The sequence below is a fragment of the Stegastes partitus genome, unplaced genomic scaffold, assembly GCF_000690725.1.
Source record: "Stegastes partitus isolate 25-593 unplaced genomic scaffold, Stegastes_partitus-1.0.2 Scaffold1489, whole genome shotgun sequence".
NCBI lineage: Eukaryota > Metazoa > Chordata > Actinopteri > Pomacentridae > Stegastes > Stegastes partitus.
Genome location: NW_007579220.1, coordinates 148,088 through 172,784, shown reverse-complemented (window position 1 = coordinate 172,784; position 24,697 = coordinate 148,088). Strand labels below are relative to the sequence as shown.

Below are 24,697 nucleotides of genomic sequence, written 5' to 3'. Positions count from 1 at the left end.
ACAGATGATGCCTCAGACCTCCACCTCGAGGGATGGTCTTTCCAGTTTGACATAGATGGCTCTGTATGTTGTTGTCTTCGACATCATTTGAAGATGACAACGTACAGATTTTGTCCAGGGAGGACAGATGGTTTGAGAGAGGGCTGAAAGAAGCCATCTATGTCAAACTGGAAACACCATCCCTCAGCAGAGGTGGAGGTCTGGCATCACCTCTCACCTGTTTACAGTTCAGTCCTAAGATCTCTCCCACGGAAGATGAATTCACACCTAGCCACAAGAGACCCTAACGAACCCCTTTGTGGGAGGGGGAGCACTAACGACTCCCATAACGAGGGGGAGGACCAACAACCCCCACCTGAAACCGAAACTCAGGTGTTAATGGCTCCTTAAGGATATCAGTATCTGGAACTCCCAACTAGTCAGTCAGAGCTGATGAAGCCTCCTGGATGAGAACGTCTTCAAGGAACTCAACCAGTCCAGTAGCTTTGATTATTCTACCAGAAGAACCATGACCTGGATGACTGAGAATCTTCACAGACATTAACCAAACACACTTTCAAGTCGACTAAATCAGTCTCCCAAGTTGTTCTGAAATCGCTCCAATTATACGTATACTGCAGAAGTGTATTCCACGAGGAGAACTTCAGAGGAATTATATAGATTGTTTGGGGAAATTGGGGCAAAATTATGTAACTTTACAAAAGGTTCATTTCGTTGTAAAACGGCAGAATGTGTCCTGTTGTGACTGTAAATCCTTCTTGAGCCTTTGAAGTTAGAAAATCCAGGAAGTTAAGGTTTGATTTGATTTAGAGTCTCATATAAAACTTTTTTTTTTTAGTGACCATGTGCAGCCTGTTTTCTGCTGAGGATCATCCAGGGCGCTTTGGTGACTCAGTGATTCTGACCCTCTGAAACTTCTGCTTGCAGCTACAGTCTGCTCACATGCAGCTCGATACGCTGACTTGTCTGATAACAGTTATTGCCGTTACCCGCCCAGCGTATCACGGCAAAGAACTGGCCGGTGATGTAGCGTTCATCACCTTTTAAGGTCGGATCCAAGCTTGGATTACGTACCATAAAACAAAGCAAACACTTCCTCACAAAGTCATCTGTCCTTAAAAGGAGCCACGAGTCTCTAGAGGCTGATTTATCTTGCTTTGATAGCACTTTAGTGTCATACTTAGCTATTTTATAGCCGACTTAAGCAGGTACAAGGGTGTTTTATGCATTTATTAATATACAGCACCAGGCGGTGTGCGTAAACAGTCTTGTTTTGAATGCTGCCTATAAATGTAAACCAGAGGTTAAAGTGAAGCGTAACCAACAATCATCAACACATTAATGATTCCTGCTGTACTTAAACCAGCCTGTGTATCCCTAAGAAGTCAACGTATGACAACACTATCCAGCTATTTTCAGTCTTGTTTTTTTTTTAAATTGGTGAAGCATAAAACTCTGCCGCCGACACACAGTCCTGCTGGTTTCCATAGTAGCCATGCAGAGTGATCTATACCTGCAGCAACAGGTGAGCCCAGGACAGAAAGCCCGCAGTGCTCCGCGCTCACAGGTGTGAGGAAACCTTTCATGACATTTTTCTTTGAGACTATTTCTGTACGGTTTAATTTGTGCTGGAAACGCAAGAAGCATTTTTTTTCCTGAACTCTGTCTTAGCTCAGGAAGCTGCAGGGTCCAAAATAATTGAACGGGATTAATGAGCTGCTGGGGAAAATGCTGTCTTTGAAAAGGCCTAATTCTGCTGCGGGAATCAAAGCCACACGGTTCAGTGTTGCAGCTCCTTTCAAGAAGCTGACTGTAAGCAGTTAATTCAGGAAAAGCTAAGCTAACCAGAATCCTCCTGGGTGGACTGCAGGAAGCTTTTTTTTTTTCCTCTTGTTGGGCAACTCTCTCCAAAGTAAACGTGACTCTTAAACCCAGTTTGCCGTTTCAATAAGGCTCGGTGTTATGAGGTCAAACCACACGCGACCTTTGTTGACGAGTAGAATGACACGTAGGCGAACCAGTCTGAGTCAGTTTCACATGTCTGGTCTTGTGCTTCCCAGGATGATGATCGAAACCGGATTCTGCAACTCTGTTTATTTTAGAGAACACATGGATGCTGTCGCTGCACCTCATCAGCTGGTCTTAATTAAACTAAAGTGTGTGAAATAAATGTAGTGAAAAGTACAAAAGTAGAACTCATAAAATGAAATATCTCAAAACGGTGCAGATGTGCTTCAGTTTTTATTCTCTGTGGTGGATTAAGTTCCTCTTTGCTGCCTTAATGTCTTCCTGTGCAGTGATTTTACATCTATTGCGACTCTTTTTACATTTTTTTTTACATAGTTCTGTTTCTCTTTGCAGCTTTTTGTGTCTCGGTTTGTTTGTTTGTGGTTTTTTTTGTGTTCATTTTTGTCTCTTTAATTGGTTCCATCTCTAACCGTTGTTTGTAATCTGATCATCTTACTTGTATTATTTCTTTAGAGGCTCTTTTTGTGTCTCTTTGTTGTGGTTTTGTCTATTTGTGATCATTTTGTGTGTCTTTTGAGTCGATTCCGACTGTTTGTGCGTCTCTGTAGTTGTTCAGCATCTCTTTCTAGTCGTTCTCAATCTTTTCGTGGTAGTTTTGCGTCTTTTTTTTGCGGTCATCCGGCGTCTCTTTGCAGTTTTGTGTTCATTTTTTGTCGCTCTACAGATTTGTGTGTGACAGTCTTGAGGCTCTTAGTGGTGATTTTATGCCTCTTTGCAGTCTTCATGTCTTTCTTTGCAGTGGTTTTCTATCTATCTGTCACATTCCTTCTCTTTTTACACGGTTCTGTTTCTCTTCGCAGCCATTTTGCTGCTCTTTGTGTCTCGTTGCAGTTGTTTTGTTTGTTTGTGTGGTGTTGTGTGTCTCTTTTTAGTGGGATCAGCTGTTTGTGATCTCCCTCTGGTGGCTTTACTGGTCTTTTTTTTTTTGAAAGGCTCTTTGTCATTATTTCGAGCTCTTTTTGTGTCTCTTTGTAGTTGCTTTGTGTGTATTTGTGATCATTTTATTTGTCTCTTGTCGTCTCTATCAGATAATTTTGTCTCTTTAGCATCTCTTTCTAATTGTTTTGTGTCTCCTTGCGTTCATTTCGTCCGTCTTTGCAGACATTTAGCGTCTCCTTGAAGTCTGATGTTCATTACTTTTGTTTTTTTGTCTTGTCTCGAGGCTCTTAGTGGTGATTTGTTTTTTTTTTGTTTTTCTTTTGTCGTGGCTTTGCACTGATTTGTGTTTGTTCATTGTGTTTTTGCACCTTGCAGGCTTTTGAAGTCGTCTCTTTGCAGTCATTCGGTCTCTTTTTTTCTGGTTGTTTTCATCTCTTTGCAGTTATTTCGTCTGGTTTTGCATCAGTTTGTGTTTATTTTTCTTTTTGTTGGTTCCATGTCTTCTGTTCATGATCTTCCTCTTGTCATTTTGTAATTGTTTAGTCTCTTTTTAATTGTTCTAAATCCCTTAATGATCCTCGCCATTGATTTGTTGGTCTTTGCAGTCATTTCTCTTGAGTTTTGTGTAAATCTTTTGTTGCTTTTTGGGATTTTCTTGGGGATTTTTCTTGTCTTTGCAGTGGTTTGTGTTCATTTATATTCAAATCTGTTTTATTTTTTGTAGGGTTGTTTTCCATCACCTTAGTCAAATTGAATCTTTCTTGGTGTTTTGTGTGTCCTTGTAGTTTCCTGGTCTCTAATTGTCAAGTCTTTTCCTTCTTTTTTCAGTCCTTGTGTCTTTCTTTGAGGTTTTTTAGCGTCAGTTTGTGTTCATTCATGATCATTTCTCATCTGGTTGCATCCTTTCAAGGTGTTTCTTTGCAGTCTGTCGGTCGTTGTGTTTTTATTTGTGCGTCCTTTTGTGTTCATTTTGCATCTGTTTTAATCGTGTGGTCGTTTTGAGTGTTTTGTAGTTGTTTTGTGTTTCTTTCTGTTATTTTTTGTGTGTTTTTGTAGTCGATTAGAGTCTAATTGTTCTTGTTGAGTGCAGAATTTTCTTCTTTTTTCAGTCCTTATGTGTGTTTTTTTTTTTGCAGCACCTGTTTTTAAAACAATTTTACAATCAATTTAATTTTACATTTTGCAGCAGCCTTTTTTTTATAGTTTTGTGGTCATTTTGAGTGTTTTGTCGTTGTCTTGTGTTTCTTTCTGGTAATTTTATGTGTCTTCATAGTTGTTTATAGTCTCTATTTGTTCTGAGTCTCGGTGTTGAGTTTTCTTGTCTTTTCTGTCCTTCCTTCTGTCTGTTTTTGCAGCAGTTGTGCATCAGTTTCTGTTCATTTATGGTCATTTTGCATCTTGTAGCAGCTGCTGAAATCGTCTCTTTGCAATTTGTTGGTCTTTTTATGTTTAGTTTGCATAGTTTTTCAGTAGATTTTGTCTCTTTGTGGTTTGCTCGGCAGTCATTCTGGACATTTTCATCTTTTTGTGACCATTTCAGCGTCTTTTTATTGGTTTTGTCTTTCTTTCCGGTCATTTTGGAACGTCTTCGCAGTTACTTGCCACTCTCTGTGGTTGATTTGAATCCTTTCTGTCTCTTTTTAAAGTCTCTTTCTGGTCACTTCAGCCTCTTTGTGGTCATTTGATCAACTTTCCAACCTTCAAAGCTCTGATCAAAGCAGCCCCCTTTGGCCTCTGGCTTTGCGCCTTTCAGCACTAATCCCTTCGTGCACTTTTAATACCACCACTGGAGTTTGTTGTGGGGCAGGAATCAGCCTCAACCGTGGGTGCGCGCGTAGTTTTGTCCAGCAGATGGAGTTGCAGGTCCTGCCAGCGGTACCGGTGGAGCAGCAGCAGCAGCAGCAGCAGAGCCACGGCCCCTCCTGTGCGCTGCGCACCGGCGTTGTTTTCCTCTCCTGGATGATGAGGTGCGTAAAGAGGCGCCAGCGCAGCGCACCGGGCTGAGGAGGCGGCTAATGAGCAGAGCAGACAGGCAGACAGTGTCCAACAAACGCACGCAGCGTCTCGGAGCCGGAGACACCATGAAGACAAACGGCAGATTGAGGAGTAAAGATTCACCTGCAGACGACTGAGTGAGGCGGCAGGATGGCGGGGGGCCGGAGGGGACTTGTGGCCCCTCAGAATACTTTTTTGGAGAATATTGTGAGACGGTCGAACGGTAAGCACGGAGATGAATATTTGTGCACCGAGAGCGAGATTTAAACACGGAGATGAAGTGTAGCCTGTCTGAGAAACTCATTAATTGTCCAACAGCCTCGAACCAATCAACTAATTAACGGGATGAAAAAAAAACGAAGAAGGAGGCTAATTAGAGAAAGAGCCCTCACCTTTATGGAAAAGTTAATTTTTTAGTGAGCAAAGGGAGTGTTAAACGTTTGCATTTGAAGTCCCACCAATCTTGCGGGCAAGAATCTCATTAATTTAATTAGTTAAGATTGAGAGTGATTGGATTTTCAAAGCTTCAGCTCTCGTTTAGGAGTCCCTGCAGTGAGCTGGAGAAGAAGAAGAAGACAGCAAGTCAGTCCAATCATTACATTTCCTATTGATTATATAAGAGCTGTGGAAGTCTGAACTGGGAAATGATGGAGAACTGAATGTCCAGTGTGGATACTGGTCTGTACAGTGGATATATGAACAGTTAAAGTGCACTATTGTCTAAAATCATGTAGAGGTAGCCAGTTATCATGTTTATAATGAGAAAATCTAAATGCTTTTGACTGTAATTCTTCTTTAAGCTACACATCAGTTTGAATCTGACTCGATAAAGAGCATTTAATGCCTCATATTTACCCAAATAACCTGAATAACTGTTAAAAACGGTGGTTTATTTGTCCAACCAGACCTCTAAAGCCACTACATATATTCCTTTTTCTATTTTTTTTGCACGTATACCCTAAAAAAAACCTTGTGTGGACTGCACAATGAAATAAGGATTTAGATTTTGTGTTACAGTAAAGTAGACTGAAATGAATTACCATCTGTTTTGATCATCTGTCAGTTTTAGTATTTGTTTAAGGAAAAACCTTCTTAAATGTGAATATTTTATGATTTCTTTGCTCCTATAACAGCTTTTGTGTACAAAACTAGACATCTGAGGATGTCATTTAGGGATTTGGGAAACACAGATTGGCATTTTTCAGGATTTTCTGACAATTTATTGATCAAACAATTAATCGAATAATCATGAAATAATCGTTATGTGCAGCCTTAATACCAACCAGACCTCTCAGGTAGATCTATAAATCAAAACTTATACTATATCACAGTGGGCCAGACTAATAGTAAATCTCTAAAATATGGATTTTTCCTTTTATCTTCTTAATTTTTTCAAAAAAATAAACCGTTGCTGATGCTATTTGGCCAATTAGAGTATGGCATTGTTGTCCAGATGTAGAGATAAGTAGAAAACTGAACATTACCAAACTCTGATGAAAGTCTTGGAGAATTTTCGGACACTGGTGCCAGTGATCCGTTGGCTTTTCTGCGTTTATTATGACAATGGAAAGCTCACTGTGAAACTCAACCAGCAGCGTTTGTCACGAGCCACGTTTGGGGAATCCGTTAACTGACCTGAGCCATAACGAGCGTTCTTTTCAACAGAGTTTGGTTCAAGTTAGTTCTGTAGTTTGGAATCAGTGCTTTGAGAAGTGCCAAACCAACATTTGCCGTCCTTGGCCCTCGCTGTCAGTCTGTCCCCGCTGAACATACCTACATTACAATGTGTTGTGACAAAAAGGGAACAGCTTGTTCAGAAACGATGACTGCCTCTTTCCTGAAGGAGCCTTTTTACATCTCTGAATCCCTGTGATGTATAATATATGAGGGAAAAAAAAACACGGACAATCCACCCTTTAAAAAAAAAAAAAATACAACAACAAAAGCACATGCATATGTTTTTCTTATGACCTTGGGCGGTCTGTGGATTAGCGAGCAGTAAATCTCTCCCAAGCTAGAAACAAAAGAGCCGAGACAGTAATCTGCAGGATGCCACTGAGACACAGTGGTGGGTGGGCACTCGCAAACAATGAATATTCCTTTTAGCAGCCATTCATTGTTAAACAGCCAGCTCTGCTCCACATTCTGATGACAGTTCAAGATTGGAGTGCCTACTTTTTGATTTTTCTTGCTCGTGTCCAGTAGTTTGCCACCTACGTTTGGCTCTCTAATTATGAAGGGAAAAAAAAAAACATGCACAAGTCTGCTTTTATGTAACGTACTTTTCAACCAGTCACAGACATTTTTAACCTGTTATTGCCAGAAATGAGCAACCAACAACATTGATGATGGCTATGTTCCAAGATGCCAGTATCCAGCAACACTGAGGGCCAGTTTGTTAAATAAGTATGTTAACTAACACTTCAGATGCCCTGAAATCCTCGAAATACTCTAAACCTTTTAAAATACACCTAAAAAAGTCAGTTAGTGAGCAGCAAAAGTAGTCACACGAAAGATTTAAGCAGCTAATAGGCACAGTTTCCTCAATATTTAGCACTCAACAGGAAACAAGCAGAAGACTTTTCTTTCAAACAACTGTTGTAACTTTATTAACAGGCGAAACAATGCCTTTAGACAGGGCTGGTCTTTTTCTCCAGCATTTAACTCTCAAAATATGAATTATGAGCTCATATAATCTACTGTGGATAACATTATTAGATCCATATATATTGTATTGAAATTTGTGTTTTCTTTTACATGAATAAGGACATTTCTACCATTAATTAATGCAGAAAAGGCACAAATTGTTGCAGGAAATGAAGTCGCACAATATTTTAAAAGAACCAACACCTCTGGCCTCTGCAGTTCTGCTGCTTTCCTGCATGTTTGGCTCATTTCAAGCCTGTAAACCTGCAGTTGCTGATGCTTTTGGGCCCCTTCTGCAGCGGAAATGAGCTGTGAACACAGCATTAACATATAATCAGTGTTATATGATGAACTGTTGTTTATCGCTGTGAACCCCAAGCAGTTTCTGGGCATTTTGAATATGCTCCTGTCACATTTTTACTCACGTTGAGCTCATTTTCCATCGCAATACAAAGTCCTGCTTCTCTATAGAAAGAGCGCAACCATGACAAGGAGTTGAAAAAATGAAAAAAATGTCTTGTCTGTAGTATGACACAGTTTTAATGCAAGAAAAAAGATAAAATGAAAATCGGAAAAGATTGGAATCAACATGTACAACATTTTTCAAAGTGCCCACAGGTGTTAATTAATACTGAAAAAATTGTGACTCTATCTACTATAAATATTTTACTACTTAAATTTTTAATTTGTTTATCTGCCTTGTTTAAAACACTGCCTGCAGTTCAGCCGAAAAGTACTTTTGTTTTTTGAGTCTGGTTAGAGCTTTTAAAGCAAAATGTATGAATAAGTCATGTAGAATGAAGTTATTTTGATGAAATATCATCATTTTAAGCTTGTATTTTTTTTTTTTTTGACAGAGCGCATATCATACATGATATGTTCGTGGACTGTCAGAAAGTTGGAAATGTGATGATTCTTTCTGTTTGTTTAGTTTCTGTCCCTAATAAATAGCAAACAAAACAAAACATTAATAAATACACATCCAACAGTTACAGAACAACATTATCATTCATTTGGAGTCATGTTTCTGGCGACTGGGTCCAATATCGACCGTCTTTTAGCTCTGTTTTGGGTCTCAACCATCAAATTCTGGTTCTTTAGCTGTTAAATGCTCCACCAGCTAGCTGCTAACTGTTTCTATCTGCTTGTTTTGGGCTGAGCTGGTTCTGTAAAGCAGGTTTTAGGAGCTTTTTTACTAGAAATAGCTATGAGCTGTGGTCAAACCAATGTTACTCGAGCCTTCAAATTGAACCAGAAGAGCAACATTAAAGCTAAACTGCTAAATCAGAAGTGATGTTGGCTAAAGAAAGTTAAATATTTTAGACATAAAAAGCTGAATATTTTTCTCAGAAGTTGGTAGAGACTAAAGGAGAGCTAAATGTGGAGTGGATATTGGAGTTAAATTCATCATATGGCCAGAAACGCAACTGCTGGATGTGTCAGTAACTATATGCTAATGCTACATTAAATAAGCTATAGGAAATAAGGCAGCCAGCTAGCTAGTAGCATTTGTCAGCTTCTTTTTCTGCCTCCTAATGGTCAAACATTTATGAATGGACTCTTTAAACAGAGTAAAAGTAAAACATATTTCTGTTATTTGCTTAAACATCATATGTTTCAGGCATTAGCTGCTCTAAAGATGTCATGTTTTAGCATTTAGCAACCATTCAGGTTAGCTGCTGTGTCTCTTTTGGTTTGACGCGATCCATCTTCTTTTTGTCTGACGTTTTCTCACTGTTATCTGTTAACCCTCTTTTCTTTTCAAACATTTCAGTTTGGACACTGTCACATAGACAGACAGGTACTATGAAGTTTAATTTGGCGTGCTGCTCGTGTTTCCTCTACAGCATCTATCTCTTTGTAATGTACCACGAAATGTTCTATACCAAATGCTGTTAATTTACAAAAGCTACTGCAGATATTTAAAAAAAAATAACACTGCAACACACGCACTTAATGCCTCTTTTCTCACGAGATCAACGTTCATGTGATCGCTGTAAAATAACACGTTGGCATGGAACGTCTTGTGCGTCACATTCTGTCAGTGTACTCGTGCTTTCAGTTGTCATGTCGCTGTGTTTCATGTTGATCAAAGAAGTGCCGTTCTGTGGGTATTCATATGTGGTGTGTGAGTTTCTGTCTGTTTTCTGTCCCTGCTTTCACCCCTGTGTCGTCATGTTATTGTTGTCGTTGTGTGTATAGCAGGGTGGTGTGCTTATTTTTAGTTTTTGGAGGGTTTTATCCCCAATTACCATCGCTTCCCCTGTCCCATTTTAATCCATTACATCTGTTCCTTTTTGCTTTTAGTCAGAGCTGTATTGATAGAACTGAGATTGTTTTATTTTTGAAATATTTTTAATATTGTGTCAAAAATAATCCAGAGAAAACAATCTATAAACATGTTGTTGTCCTTTCTTCTGCCTTTATTATTCGCCAGCCGGCATATAAACAAATATTATGTACATTTATTATGCGTGTCGTTTTTTTGTACATTTAATATAAAATGTCAGATCACAACATGCAGATGCTTCTGTATTTGTTCTTAAAATACAATTATGGTGTTTTACAAAATGGCATTTTTACACCACACGCTTCATTACTGACGAATCAAAGGCAAAGATTGCTGAAGTTATATTCACAATCGAATTTGAAATGAACATTCTGCGTGTAGACATCTGCTGTAGTCTTTGATAGTTTCCCAGGGATAATACAGCACAGCGCATTCATTTGCATATCGAGCTGATCGTTCAAAAAGCCAGCTGTTAAAACGAGAAACACCAGCGTTATCCTTTAATTTAATGTATTATGATTCCAGTTTAGGTAATGACACAGAGTAAGTTAATCACATAAACGCCGACGGGTTTAAAAAAAAAGAGAGAATAAGCCATTATTATTTACATGTGGCTCTGATTGTGTAGGTTTATTAACATTTTGACAACAAATAAGTTTTGCCTGGAGGCTTTGCTAACATTTAAATATGCAAAATGTGCCGTATGAGAATGAACTCTGTTGTCCATTAGAATTAGATATTTGCAGACTGCACTTAGCAATAAGGTGTAATCTGTTATAATAAATGCAACCTATGAATTTATGAGCAGCACAACTGCTCACCGCTTCCCCCCCAAACACCAGTGAAACACCCAACTAGGCCTGTTATAGTCACACACACAAAAAAGTGCAAAGCCAAAGTGTGTGTTTATCTCCCATTTGTGTACACTTGCCCTGTGTGGAGTGTGTAATGGGCCATAGACCATCACGGCCCCTAATGAAAATCTTTAAAGTGTTTGTTTGCTCTTAAAGGCGGCGTCGTTTTAATGACGGGGGGAACATTACAAGACGAACACAAGTTTTAAATAAGAAATCAGTGAACTTTTTACATCATCACTGTTCTCTGAACACCAATACGTCTCAGATACGCTCAGACGTTTGTAGCTGTGTCCCGTCTTTCTTTGAACAGCTGCTTCTTCTTAAACTGCTTCAGCTGCAGGTAGACGTAGATAGACCTTCTTCACCCTTTTCCTAACCGTAGTCGTTGTATATTTCTCTGCGAGTTATTTGCCCTTTTTATTTCTGATTTTCCCTGTTAAACAGACACCAACTTTGTCCTGGGAAACGCGCAGATAGTGGACTGGCCCATCGTCTACAGCAACGATGGTTTCTGCAAGTTGTCGGGGTACCACCGAGCCGAGGTGATGCAGAAGAGCAGCACCTGCAGGTAGGCGACACCGGCCGTGCCGCCATGTTTAAATACATCCTCATATTTAAATTAAAACATATCAGACGCTCGCTATGTTGGTTTACCTCCATTTGGAAGCTGTAGCTACATGTAGTTAGCAAGTATTTTGGCGTTGGTTTAATTCAAATGTTTGACGGCAGCATTAGAGATACAAGACTAGCAGGTGAATTGCAATAACTTGTTCTGAGCTTCATATTAGCAGTGCAGTGCTGAAATATCCACTGCTGCTGGTAGGCTACTAAAAGAGTAAGGATGCATTAATATACAAGGTTTGTTTAAACTGGTTTTAATGCAGTTCTGTGGAGTCTATATTGGTGCTACGCGCTGCTTATGGACAGGAGGGTTGTAGTGGGCTGGTTCTATCTGAAAACAACCTGTCAGTTTATTGTGTACTTGTGTGACAATAGGAGCCCTTTTCCGTTCTATAAATCTGTACGTCTCGGTATTTTCACCTCCTACTACCAGGCAGCGCGGGCTTATGCTGTAAACTGATAAGGAGGATAATGTAATTATGCGTTCGCAGCTTTTTGACGAGGCTCTGATGTATGGGGGTTTCTCGCCTTCTATGGAACATTTGTTTTTATTTTTAAGTGAAAAGTAAACAATAGATTATGCTGCAAATCGCCTCTACATGCCACTAATGTGCAGCGTTTCCATGTTCCTTTATTATTTATCAGGAGGCGAGCAGGATTAAATGCATCAGCAGTGCAACATAAACATTTTAGGTGTTATTTTTACACCAGATACTGAGGTTTCCTTCTGGTTAGGTGCAACAGCTGCATTAATGTTGTCTCCTGTGGTTGAGAAGAAGGTTTACAGCCATGCTAACACAGTGGTATTGCAGCGATGCATGCTCACAGTGGTAGCGCTAACATCCTGGTGTGTAGAAGGTGAGACGGTAACTACAGTTGTTGATTGATGGAAGTACCATTGGTGATATATATGTATTGGAGACAGGTGCTAGATGAAAAGTTAGGGGTTACCATCACGATTCATCCTTTGTTTTTATCGTATTGTGCCGTCCGTACAGCTCAAAGGCTATGAGAGACCTAAAATGATGCCATGGACAGTTCAATCCAGCTCTTTAAAGAGATGGTTTCAGAGTTTTGAAATCAGAGTTTCTGTGACAGCTCAGAAGGACATTGGTGAGCATCACGAAACAAACCTTTGCTTGCTCTTTAGCACAAAACAGCCTCGTTAAACTTTGCTAAAGAACATGAAAAGAAGCTTGATGATTCCTAGGATGGGTACATTTGTTCAGCTCAGGTGGCCAGGACGACCACAGTGAATGCATCGTCCTGACAGTGACGCGTGGAGGTGGGTGTGTGATGATGTGTGGGTGCAAACGGGGTTGGGAAGATGACATTTATCGATGACACCATGAACCCCTGTGGATGTACTCAAATACTGGCTGACAATATGACTCCCGGGGTGTGCAGGAGCTTGGCAGAAGAGGAATATTCCAGCACGGTAACGATCCGGAGCACACTGCCAAAATCGCACAAGTTTCTAAAGAAGACAAAAAGTGAAAAGCACGACCTGGCCCGGTATGTTGCTTGACTGGAATCCAATCGAGCACCTTTGGGGTATTTTAAAGATGAAGGTAGAGCAGCAGAACCCTTCCAGCAAAAGCAGCTGAAAAAAATAGTTTGTGAGAAACGGCAGAACATCTGTTCGGAAACTTGTGCAGCACCGGTATCCTCCATACCGAGGAGGATTGAGTCTGTCATTAAAAATACAGGTGGGTGCACAAAGTGTTCAGAAATGAATCTCAGTGCTGACTTTTGTTGGCACTGAGTTCCTACAGAGGGGTCTGCAGCTTCCATATGGTTCATCTAAATTGTTCTCTTTTAATTTTACATGTAAGCCTACTGTTGGATGTAAAGCAATTACTGAGAGGGCATCCAAGCTTGAATAATTTGACATTTAGGTGAATTGCATACGGTTGGACTCACTCCTGTTGTGTACTGCATATGAGGAAGTAAATAAGAATGCCAGTCGATTAGATGTTCCCGAGGAGGTTCGAGACAGTCCATTGGATTTCTCCTCTCGCAGAGCCAGAAACCAGATAACTGGGACACAAATCTGTGATGTAATCAGGTTGTAACCGCAGAAACTGCCTCCCCATCATTGACTGTAACCTGTGGACATACATACAGAGTCCCCCGAGGGTTTGTTTCCAAAATAGAACACAAAGGGATAAAAGCTTGTTCAGATGAGTAGTATTCCTATTCAAGTGAACTATTCCTGGACTTGTGCTCATTGTGCCTGTAATAAGCATGTCGGTAACCACCATATTAATAGGATCACAGTGAAGCAGTCGGTGCTGCCAGATTTGAAAACCGTGGGAGATTTCATCTGTTGTGGGAGATGGTGTTTGTCACAGCCAGCACTGCGGCTATTACTGATTTGGACCCTCGGGTCCCTAAACATAAGCTTCACAACGCTTGCCAACACAAACACTGAAGCGAGCATGTGATGATTTGTTTTAGGTTTATTTTCAGGTTGCTAGATGGAGTGAAGTCTTGTGTTTGAGGGGGGGAAAAAACCAACCTAAAATCTCCTGGGCGTATTCGAGACCTTTTCACTAACACTTTATAATCCGGCGCACAAAACAAGCGAGAAACATACTTTCTAGAGAGCAGACGGGGTGATACTGTATTCATGACTAATTACTGCAAAATGTTTGCAGCAGATCTGCAGCAAAGACGGTAGTTTTCCAGAAAATGATGCCAGTAGCAAACTTTCAGCAGTGTTGTGGTGATAATGAGAAAGTTCACCAGCGGTTTGCCACCAGAGTTTATCATTAGTGCTGAACTTCTTGTAGCCTTCTGGTAACAAGTTTGCCATCAGTGTCCGTTTATGTTTGGCGTAAATAGCATTTCTGGCAAAAATGGCTTCTGTCTGGGCGCCGCTGTAGCTCACCTGGTTGAGCTGGTGTCCCACCTACAGGGCGACGGTCCAGATGTGGAGGTCATGAGTTTGAATCCCGCTTGTGGCCCTTTCACACATGTCCTCCCACAGTTCTTCTCCCCACTTTCCTGTCTCTCTCTCTCACTGCACTATCAAATAAAGACATTCTGGCTTCTGGCAGACAGCTGGAGTTCGCCTTGGCAATGTTGGAAATTTGCAGCAATGCCATATTTTAATATGGAAATTAGACGTGTAGCAAACTTGTGGCGGTCTTCTTGCTAAAGATCTTCTGGAACGATAATTCCTGATTCATATTTGATGTGTTTTTGATGGTATGTCAGGATTGTTTTTCTTAACAGCGGTGCTATAGTTTGCACTGTAGCCTCACTGGAAGGTTGAGTTCTAATCTGCTGGTTGTGTGCTGCATGGTAGTTCAAATAGTGATTGTAAGCTTGCTGTTGGCGTGAATATGGACATGAATGGTTGTCGCCCAGAGTCAGTTGGGTTACACTTCAGCCCCCAATGACCTCGTGAAAAATAACGTGGCTAAAGCTAAGGGATTGGACGGATTGGATGGACGTTTTCCACAAAGTAAGCCAGCAGACCAAATTAGTGGCACATTCCCAAAGATTAGTTTCAACTGTCTGTCCAGAAACCTCAACTTTTCCTAAAAACTCAAAGAAAAACTTGGATTACTTGGTTAAAAGTGTAACGACAGGTTTTGGCTACTTGTAGAAGATAATTATCCATCACTGTCATACATCAAGCTAAACTATCACATCCAAGCCTCTGTGTGCTCAGCGTTTTTTCCACATGCGTCATTACTTTTGCACATTTCACATAAATGTTTATTTTCTGATTTGTGCCATTTTTAAATTTTCATCGCCTGGTTTCACTACCAGTTTTCATTCCTCGTCAGAGATTTCTGTAGCTTTAATCAACATGCTCATCATCTGGAGTTTTTTTTTTTCTATTTTCTGTCAAAAAAAAACATCTTCATGCTCCTCGTATCAGGCCATAAAACATTCACACAGAGGGGATGTTTGAAGTTTCTAAGGGTGACTCAAACATAGAATATATACGCCTTTCCCCCGGAGTCTAACAAGTTAAGCTCTTTTGCTGTAGATGTGTGCTGATCAAAGATGTTATTTCCATCTTAACTGCTCTTTCTGTGTCTCTTCAATTATGTATATGTTTATTTTCTCTTTACTGCATCCCGTAAACATGCGGTGGCAAACCTGTGGGAATTCTCGCACATGACTATGAAGTCATTTGAGAAAATTGTTACTGAATACATTTCTTTGAAGAAAATCACTCTCCTCGCGGCTTAGAGAAGACAAGAAGAGTCATCAGTGATGTTACATCAAGCGCCGGTGTGAAGAGTCTCTGCAGCGTCAGAATGTGGTCTCATTAAATTTAGCCTTCCTTTTGTATTTCATAACAAACTCCGAGTTATATTTAGATCACGCTGGAACAGACTGCTGCTGAGTTTGGCTCTAACAAGTAAAGTGAGATGAACGTCTGTGCAGCCTGGTTAAAAGTGTTCATGGTTGCTTGACCCACCTTCAGGATTAATTTGTTGTTGTCGTGTTTTTTTTTTTTTTTTGGGTTGTGCACCTGTTCTATTTTCGTGAAGACCTGGAGGGAGTTTCTTTAGATTCAGCAGAAGCGTCGAGTCAGACTCGAGGATGAGCTGATTAGATTTCGGTGGTGAAAGGTCACTCCAACACATATTTGACCATAACTCAAGAATTCATACAATATTAATGCTAAATTGCACCCAAGTGTGTAATGATGACATTTTCGATGCGAAAAGGTTAAAGGCATGGATGTAAACAACAACTTGACTGGTTGACAGAAGCATTTCGTGTTTATTTATGTGACAGAGACGGCGTTTAAAGATTAACAGAAAGATAGCTGTAGATGAGCCAGTTAGGCCGCAAAGCCAATTTCCATCTGTTGTCTCTGCCCAGTTCTTTATAAGACAAACTAAAATTAGACTGACTTCTCACAATCAGCACATACAGAGTAATACTCATACCAGTACAGTGCACACCCACCCAACAAACAGTGCAACACAACCATGATTTACCACGGCATACAAAACAAAACAAAGCTCAGTAACAATGAGCCAGTAATTCTAATTGAAAAGCACTTTGCATTTGGCCAATTAGAGATTATGCTTCCAAGGTACGTTTTAATACATTTTGATCTACTTCTACTCTATATTAATTACAGCTAGCTCTAAACAGTTAACGTGAAACCACAGACTGTATAAAAGATGGACGTAGCAACCGGCCCCGAAAAATGAAGCCAACCCGGAAGTGTCAAAAACCTGCAGTATCACTACATCCGCGAGTCCTGGCTCCAAAAAGCCCTGGCTCCCATAGAAATGAATTGGAAAAGAAGTGATCACAGATCATGAAATACTGCACTCCTCCAAAAAAAATGTGTTTTCATGGTCAAGTCCAGAGATCAGGTGGCCAATCTGAAAATAAATCAATACTGAATTTTTAAAAAATCGTCAACATTTTGCGGGGCAAGGGGCGTGGCTGGCTTGATTGACAGTCGGCAGCGACCATACAGACGAAGCGAGCAGAAGGTGGTAAATGTGGGCGGGCAGAGAGGGCCCGCCTCTCAATCCGTCTGACCAATCGCTGCTCCTATGGCTCCGCCCCTCTCCGACGATTTTTGCGTCACTGGCTCCAAAAATCCAAGATGTCAACCAGGAAGTAGCAAAACCCTGGCTTCATTTTCTCAGTGCAGAAACCAACGGGTGACGTCACGGTAGCTACGTCCATCTTTTATACAGTCTATGCGTGAAATCAAGCGGCAACCTCCAGGGCAGAACAATGAACATGGAAGTGCAGTTCCTCGAGTGGCCACTTGAGGCTTCCTCCAAAAGCGAGTCAATCCGTATGTTAAAATGTCCAACTTTACAGCAGAAATAGTCACGTTCACAGGCCGACACACACACAAAAAATGTTCTCTGTGGCTAATTTCCCCATTCAGGACGACTATTTGGAGGGAGAAGTTTTGAAAAACTCCCCAATTTAAGTTGTAATAAGGCTTGAAGTTCTGCATGATAAAGAACGAGGCTGCTTTTACTGACAGGCAGGAATCTCAGCTCCACTCATGCTCCACGTCTTTGCCCATTTTTGGATTAGGATGAGTCAGGCATTACCAAGAAAGCAACGGCATGAGCCTCCACACTGAGCTTCAAAGCCATTCTTGAGGAAACCCATGAATGCTGTGAAATTATACAGTTGGATTTTAAAGGAAAAGATCGACAAGACTTTGGTGCAGTGACATAAAAAAAAAGGTGCCAAAGCAATCTGCGACTGAACAAACGGAGCAAAATCACACAATCTCATCTACCCAGGGGAACGCACATTAAAATATTCACACTTTCAAGCTTTGCTCAGCACTCTTTAAGTGCGAGTGTGAGCATGCGTGCTCGATGCAGCGCCGTCTATTAAATATTCAAATTGTTATTTCCCTTTTGTGTTTTCCAGCTTCATGTACGGGGAGCTCACAGACAAGGACACGACGGAAAAAGTGCGACTAACGTTCGAGAATTATGAGATGAACTCGTTTGAAATACTGATGTACAAGAAGAACAGTAAGTAGCGCCGCCACATGTGGGGAAAAGAGAAAAAAAATGTGAACTTCCACTCTCTTGTCATGCAAATGTATTCAGAGCCTGTGTAACATACAGCAGAGTTCAAAGGCAGCCCAGAACATTTCTACCTCTGTAGAAATGTGCTAATTGGTTGAGGGCCAGACCAGAGAAGCCTTCCTCGGAGAGACGTGGTGCTGCGCTCGTCTCCTCTCGCAGGTGTAACTCTCCTGTGCTGGCACCTGTGCAGGAAAAAAAAAACACGGAAAGTTCTGAAAGTCCAGAACATTTCAGTTTACATTACGCAACCGAGAAGGTTTCTGCTATATGTGCACTCTGAGTCATTTCCTTTAAAAATAAGCAGGCGATGCAGCTAAATATGTGCTGTTCTTTCTGTGCTTTCAGGGACGCCTGTTTGGTTTTTTGTGAAGATCGCTCCCATTCGAAACGAACAAGAGAAAGTGGTGCTGTTTCTGTGCACGTTCAGCGACATCACAGCCTTCAAGCAGCCCATCGAAGACGACTCGTCCAAAGGTTAGAGCCCGCGAATGTGATTTGTTCAACTTCATGCCTTCTATCAAATCACTTCAGAGCGATTAAAATAGGGGGAAATGAGTTTACGTCCTTACTCGGGCATCAAATGGCCCAGCGAAATCCAGTTAAACTTTTCACAATGCATTTGCAGACACGTGTGATCTGCAGCTCTTTATGCAGAGGCAGAGGTAAAATTAGTCCGCCGGCCGACCCTACGCATTGTGCATCTGCTCTGGCAGGTACCCAGTCAGTCAAATACGCACCTCGTCACGATGGCTATCAGCGCTCGACACAAAAAACTGATTCACTGGGCTGCATAACTGTTGACGACAGCCAAAATAGAAGGCGAATTAGTGAAAGAGGAGCTGCGACAAACAAGCGACAGAGAGACAAACAGGATGTGTCGTTATCATGAAACTGAGATTACAGTTGAGGCTCGAGCATCAACAGGTAGCGCTCTGCTAAAGGCATCATTGCCTGCGGGGAACAATAACAAGCACGGGTTTGTGCTGCCTGAACAGAGTGGAGAGTGTAGTTGAACAAAAACGCCCACGCAGGTCAGCACGAGCAGCATTTAGCGTTTTGTTTAAATTGCACTTGTACAGTATTTGCACAGCAGCAGTCAGCGGCAAATTAAAAGTAATATAATGTTACACCAGAGCAAGAATAAGTGCTATGGAGGAGGCTGTCTGCTAAACACTATCACTGCTTTTTTTTTTAACGACCAGCACACTCACTCCTCAACCTTAAACCTACAGTGTTTTCTGTTCAGCCTAAACGCAGCGCTGACATGTTTCCACCTTATTGGGTATAATCTGTATCAGGAAAAACTGGATTTTTGCTCAAGATTTGGAAGTTTTAAAATTAAAAAACTTAAGCAGAAAGAGAGGGAATTGCATAACTGGATGGCCACAGGGAGGAGTGACCTTCTGTGACGTTCAGTGGAGCATTCAGTCATTCGTAGTCTCTGGCAATGCACCGCAGCTGTGCTGTCATTTCTATTCTCCTGTTGATTGTTAGCAAACATTTTCCTGTTCGCACATCCAGCAGAGATGCAGCCACGTTGTCATTCATTTGGAGGTGTGTGTTTTTTATCCACCTGATGAGCACAAGTCCAACATTCACTCTGTTGTTAGTCGCGATCAACTCATGAGTGAAACATGCGACTGAATGCTCAACTTTGTTCACCAGTTTGTTGCTAACTTTGTCTAATGTTTGGTGCTCGGTAGGGGATGTAAAGTGCTTTTAAGGGATGCTTTTCATGCTGTAAACAGCTGCCTGCTGCGGCTTAAAAACAACATCAGTCAGAGCAAACCGACACACTGAGTTGCCCACACAAAGTTTTGGGCTACGAAGCCAAAACACCATAAGAGCAGCGGACCATAAAACCCTCATATGAGGCATCTGTGGACGTGATGAATCCCTTCAGAAAATGTCGCATGTTCCAAACTGCTGCTTGCAGAAGGAACCGAAATCTGTGGCCAAACTTTGTGTGGTCGAGTTGTAAGTATTGTGTAAGTGCTCTGGTCCCCTTTAAAACAGTTGATCATAATTCTGACATGAATGCAGCCCTTAAATCAACCGAGAACTCTCTTAATCGAGCGTCAAGCTAACAATCTGTAATTCTTTGTGGATGAGTAATCATGATAGATGAATGTCACAGTGGCAAAGAGAAAATAAAGCAGATTTTTCAAAAGCCAGCCACCCAAAACATGTCCTTGTCAGTGGATTGTTTAGCCTCTAAGAGCTCGCTGGCCAGTTTGCGTCTGGGACTTTGAAAAAGTGTTTCTAGCACGAGTCTTTCTCGGCTGTACATGAGCACATTTTCCAGATAAAATCATCCAGAAATAGTGATTTTTATCCAAACACCAACCTGGGGCTCGTTGAAGCCGCCGATGCCCTGCACGCCCCGGCGATAATCGAGGTTTGATAAGCCTAATTAGCGAGCGCTGAGCAATTCTTCAATACTGGCCAAAAAAAAAAAAAAAAGGATTTTCAGACCCCGTTTCCTACAAGCTGGGAAAACACACTGTAGCCCCAGGAATTCTACAATACCAGGAAACATCTTGAACATCATCGTGTTAAAGATTGTGCATACTGTGTGTATAATCCTCAGGCTGGGGAAAGTTTGCTCGACTGACTCGAGCTCTAACAAGCAGCAGAGGAGTCTTACAGCAGCTGCAGCCCACAGTTCACAAAGGAGAGAATGTCCACAAGCACTCCCGGCTGGCTGAGGTGAGGGTTATTCATGTGAATTTATTCCTGAGTTTATTCAGTAGAAACAAGGTAAACAGTGGTGCATTGTGAGGAAATGATTATGTTAAGTGTGGAAACTGTCACCTTGTTTTGAGACTTGTTTTCCTCCCAGATTGAAGATGCAGCATAAACGGGGTTTGTAGGGAAGATCTAATAAAAAACCTGAGTACTGTGAGCTACAGCGCTAACTCTGAGAAATGTTCACCAACAGGATGACAAAATAGTTGCAGCATTCACGGCCTCCTGCTGTGCTTATTTATTTATCTGACTGCGCTGAGTTGCTCATGCTGTCTTTCTTTCTGCAGGTTCTGCAGCTCGGCTCAGACATCCTACCTCAGTACAAGCAGGAGACTCCCAAAACCCCTCCTCACATCATCCTGCACTACTGCCTCTTCAAGACCACGTGGGACTGGGTCATCCTCATCCTCACCTTCTACACGGCCATCATGGTGCCCTACAACGTGTCCTTCAAGACGAAGCAGAACAACGTGACGTGGCTGGTGGTGGACAGCATCGTGGACGTCATCTTCTTGGTGGACATCGTCCTGAACTTCCACACCACGTTCGTGGGACCCGCCGGCGAGGTCATCTCGGACCCCAAACTGATTCGAATGAACTACCTGAAGACCTGGTTTGTTATCGACCTGCTGTCCTGCCTGCCGTACGACGTCATCAACGCCTTCGAGAACGTCGACGAGGTGAGTGTTTGGTTGTTCTTAAAGCCTTTATGCTAAAAAAACTTGCTTTTTCTTGCTTCTCAAATGTGACGAGTTGCTGTTTTTCTTCGCCTTGGTGATAATACATCAGGTATTTTTGGGTTTCGATCTGCAGATTGGACAAAACTGAATACGTCACTTGAGGTGTTGACTGGTATCATTTTCTGACATTTCAGAGGCGCGGCAATTAAAAATAATTGGCAGATTCATTGACGTAGAGCGGAAATGGCAACGCAGCCAACTTGTTAGCTGATCAACTCGACTAATCAGCAGCTGTTTTGACGATTTATTAGTCATTCAATTCAATTTTTATGTTAAAAAAATCCAGAAAGTGTCGGGGTTACAGCCCCTAACACGAGGACTTTCTCAGTTTTTCTTTGTGGTATATTGTTGTAAATAGAATATCTTTGGACTGTTGATCAAACTAAACATTTTAGGATCTTGCTGTAAGAAGAAGACGTTCCAGATTATGTCAGTGATAAAATACACATTTAATTACATATTAGAGTAGTTTGTTGATCATTTGTGAATAAGGGAAGTAACATTAATTACATTTAGTGATAATTTTACTGATAATTTAGCACCAGTTTGTGCTGCAACACAGTGATCTAACTTTACATTAAAGCTTGTCTTTTTGGCTTCATATAAGCAATGTGAGCAGCGGCGTCAGGCTGTAACACCTCCTCTAAAATGTAATATTTGGCTGTGCGAGCCGATCAAGACTGTGGCTTTTTATGTGTACTTGTTAAACCCTAGAGCAGCAACTCGATGTTAAGAGTTAAAAATGGAAAAAACCACACAAAGGGCAGGAAGTCAATGGAAAACCGTGGCTGGTTTTCGCCACTAAATTGGACCAAGTCAGAACCCCAACGTGACCGTTTCTGGGGTGAGTGACGGGTCGTTCGCTCTCCACGCAGCCACTCGACCACGTTTATGAACCGCCGTACATCGCGGCGAGTTCACGGGTCGTTGTTTTTGTGTAGCGACGGCGAAAAACAAGTTTGAGCGAGCGGAATATTAACGCGCTTGTTTGTTGAATTTCTAAACGTTGTGCCACAGCGACGAGTGTTTGCTGGAGAGCCATCGCAGGATCTTGAGATAATTGGCACATTTTTAATTGGGGGAAGGAGCGTTAACATTGTTGAACTGGGGCACACTCCAAGTGCTCCGCTGTGTCACTGATGCCCTCAAACCATTAACACCTCATGACAGCTGACAAAAGGACTGAATCATGAGGAAAACATGTTTGCTGTTTCACCTGAAGAGCGTTTTGAGCACTGGATAATTAAGTTTTACCACTTTGTGTATATGCATGTGAATGAATCAGGGCGTTTGGTGAGCCAGGTTGTTTTCTTGTGGAGGAAAACAGGTTGTTTATTTGTCGTTCAGGTGTGACATGACGTCGTTTTCCTGCTCTTTCTGTCACTGAAGGCATAAAACTGACTTTACAGAGAGCTTATCTGGTAAACACTCTACATGCATCTCTAGAAACGATCTTTAAGGGGAAACCACCGCTTGTGAATCTGGTCCACATGTCCCCTGGAGATGTTTTTTTTCTTCCAACAAACACGTACACACTTTGATTAAATGGACTCTCAAGGTTCTGCATTTGCCAGTTTTCATTATATCAATGCGTCTTTGTGTGCGTTTGTGTTGCCGTGTGCGCCTAAATGTGTCACGTCTCATGATATGTGTGTGTGTGTGTGTGTGTGTTATTGTGACAACGTGGCTGTGTAAAATGCTGTGATAGCACTTCGCGGCAGCAGCGCAGGGTATGGCGGCTCTCGGGGACTGTCGGGGAGCGCACACAGAAGCGACTGATATGAAACGCGGTAGTAAAGCCCGCTGGTGGGCAGTCGTATTTGCAGGTCCAGCATTTTTTGACCCTTTCTACTCTTTCAACGCTTCAGCATCCTAAACGCTGACAAGTTCAAGCGGCCGGAGCACCAGCAGTCAGAGGTCAGCAGGAAGGAAGGGAAAAACAAAAAGCAACCTTTTGCGGTTTAAGGAGTTGTGCCGGTGTTAGTTGAGCTTCTCATTTATAGAAACTAAACCAAGACCGCCTGAATAGCTTGTGCTCGCTGTCTTACAAAATCAGTTTAAAGCAGGCTGTTGCTTCAGGGAGACCAACTCTTTCATTATAGTGAATACAAGCTGTGTTTAAAGTCAGTCGACTCATTTTTTTAAAGCAAAAATGTCTCTGATTTGAGCCTTGAAATGTAAATGTACGCTGGCTTTCTTGGTCATGTTTGATAGTAAACTGAATATATTTATGGTTTGGAGTCTTTGTTGAACAAAAATGAATCCCTTCAGGATGTCAGTTTGACCTCATGAACACTGTAATGTATATTTTTACTCTTTTATATTCTAATTTCAAGTGATATTTTTTGATTGAAAGTGCACCGACTGTACAGTGAATCACCGGATGAATAGCTCGGGTTTGCTGTCTCATAAAATCCTGTTAAAAAAGAAGAAGAAAGAGCTGCTGTGTTGCTTTAGGGTCTTTCATTAGAATGAAAGGAAATACAGCATTTTTAAAACACGTAAATTAAAGCCAAGCTAAAGAGGTAGGAGCTAAAAACTACAGCAAGCATGGATTGTCTGAATAGCTTGTGTTTGCTGTTTTACAAAATCAGTTAAAAGCAGATGAAAGAGACGCGTCGATGCTGCTGCAGGGAGACAAACTCTTTCATTGTTTTGATCACAGGCTGTGTTTTAAGTCAACCGTTATACAATCCACTGTCATTTTTAAGGCAAAAATCTCAAAAATTCACTAATTTCAGCCTCGAAATGTAAATATTTGCTGGTTTTCTTGGTCATTTTTGATGGTAAGCTGAATCTTTGTATGTTGAACTAATAATTCAAGGAAGTCAATTTGACCTCAGGAACATTTTGACTGTTTATTTTGTTTATTAAACTACATGATTTGTGGATTACAGAAGCCCTGTTGTTTTCTCAAGGTCCACCATTAGCAGCAAACCCCCATACGCTCGGCTGTGCAGTATGATCCTCTGGGAGAGTTGTCTATACAGTAACCGAGGACTAAATGGAGATTAACAATTTGCCATGGCTGCAGTGGAGCCTTTGCTATACTGAGCATGCTCAGTGTCTGCCATAAACTGAACATACAGCTCCTTTGGAATAAAATACGGCTGCTGTGAAATAACTCACCTACTCCAACGATGTGACTCTGAAATGTGTCGTAGAATAAAACATATCCGGCTTTGACAACCAAAACAATACTTGATGGGCAGGACAGATTGTTGATTTTGGTCTTTTTAGACGAGATAAATCATCAGCTTTGCCCGTTGTTGTTTTTTTTGTTTTCTTTTTTGTTGTTAACAAATCCAATAAAAGGAAGTTATTCGGGCATTA

General features: G+C 41.4%; 1 protein-coding gene across 1 annotated transcript in view; it reads left to right on the top strand.

Moving 5' to 3' along the window:
• The first annotated feature begins 5,052 nt into the window (after positions 1-5,052).
• Positions 5,053-24,697, top strand: part of LOC103370850 (potassium voltage-gated channel subfamily H member 1-like) — a 50,109-nt gene continuing 30,464 nt past the window's right edge. The window contains exons 1-6 of the mRNA XM_008300022.1: positions 5,053-5,125; positions 11,140-11,263; positions 17,713-17,819; positions 18,222-18,350; positions 20,467-20,585; positions 20,912-21,304. Of these exons, the coding sequence (XP_008298244.1) occupies positions 5,053-5,125; positions 11,140-11,263; positions 17,713-17,819; positions 18,222-18,350; positions 20,467-20,585; positions 20,912-21,304 (945 nt within the window). The remainder of the gene's footprint in view (positions 5,126-11,139; positions 11,264-17,712; positions 17,820-18,221; positions 18,351-20,466; positions 20,586-20,911; positions 21,305-24,697) is intronic.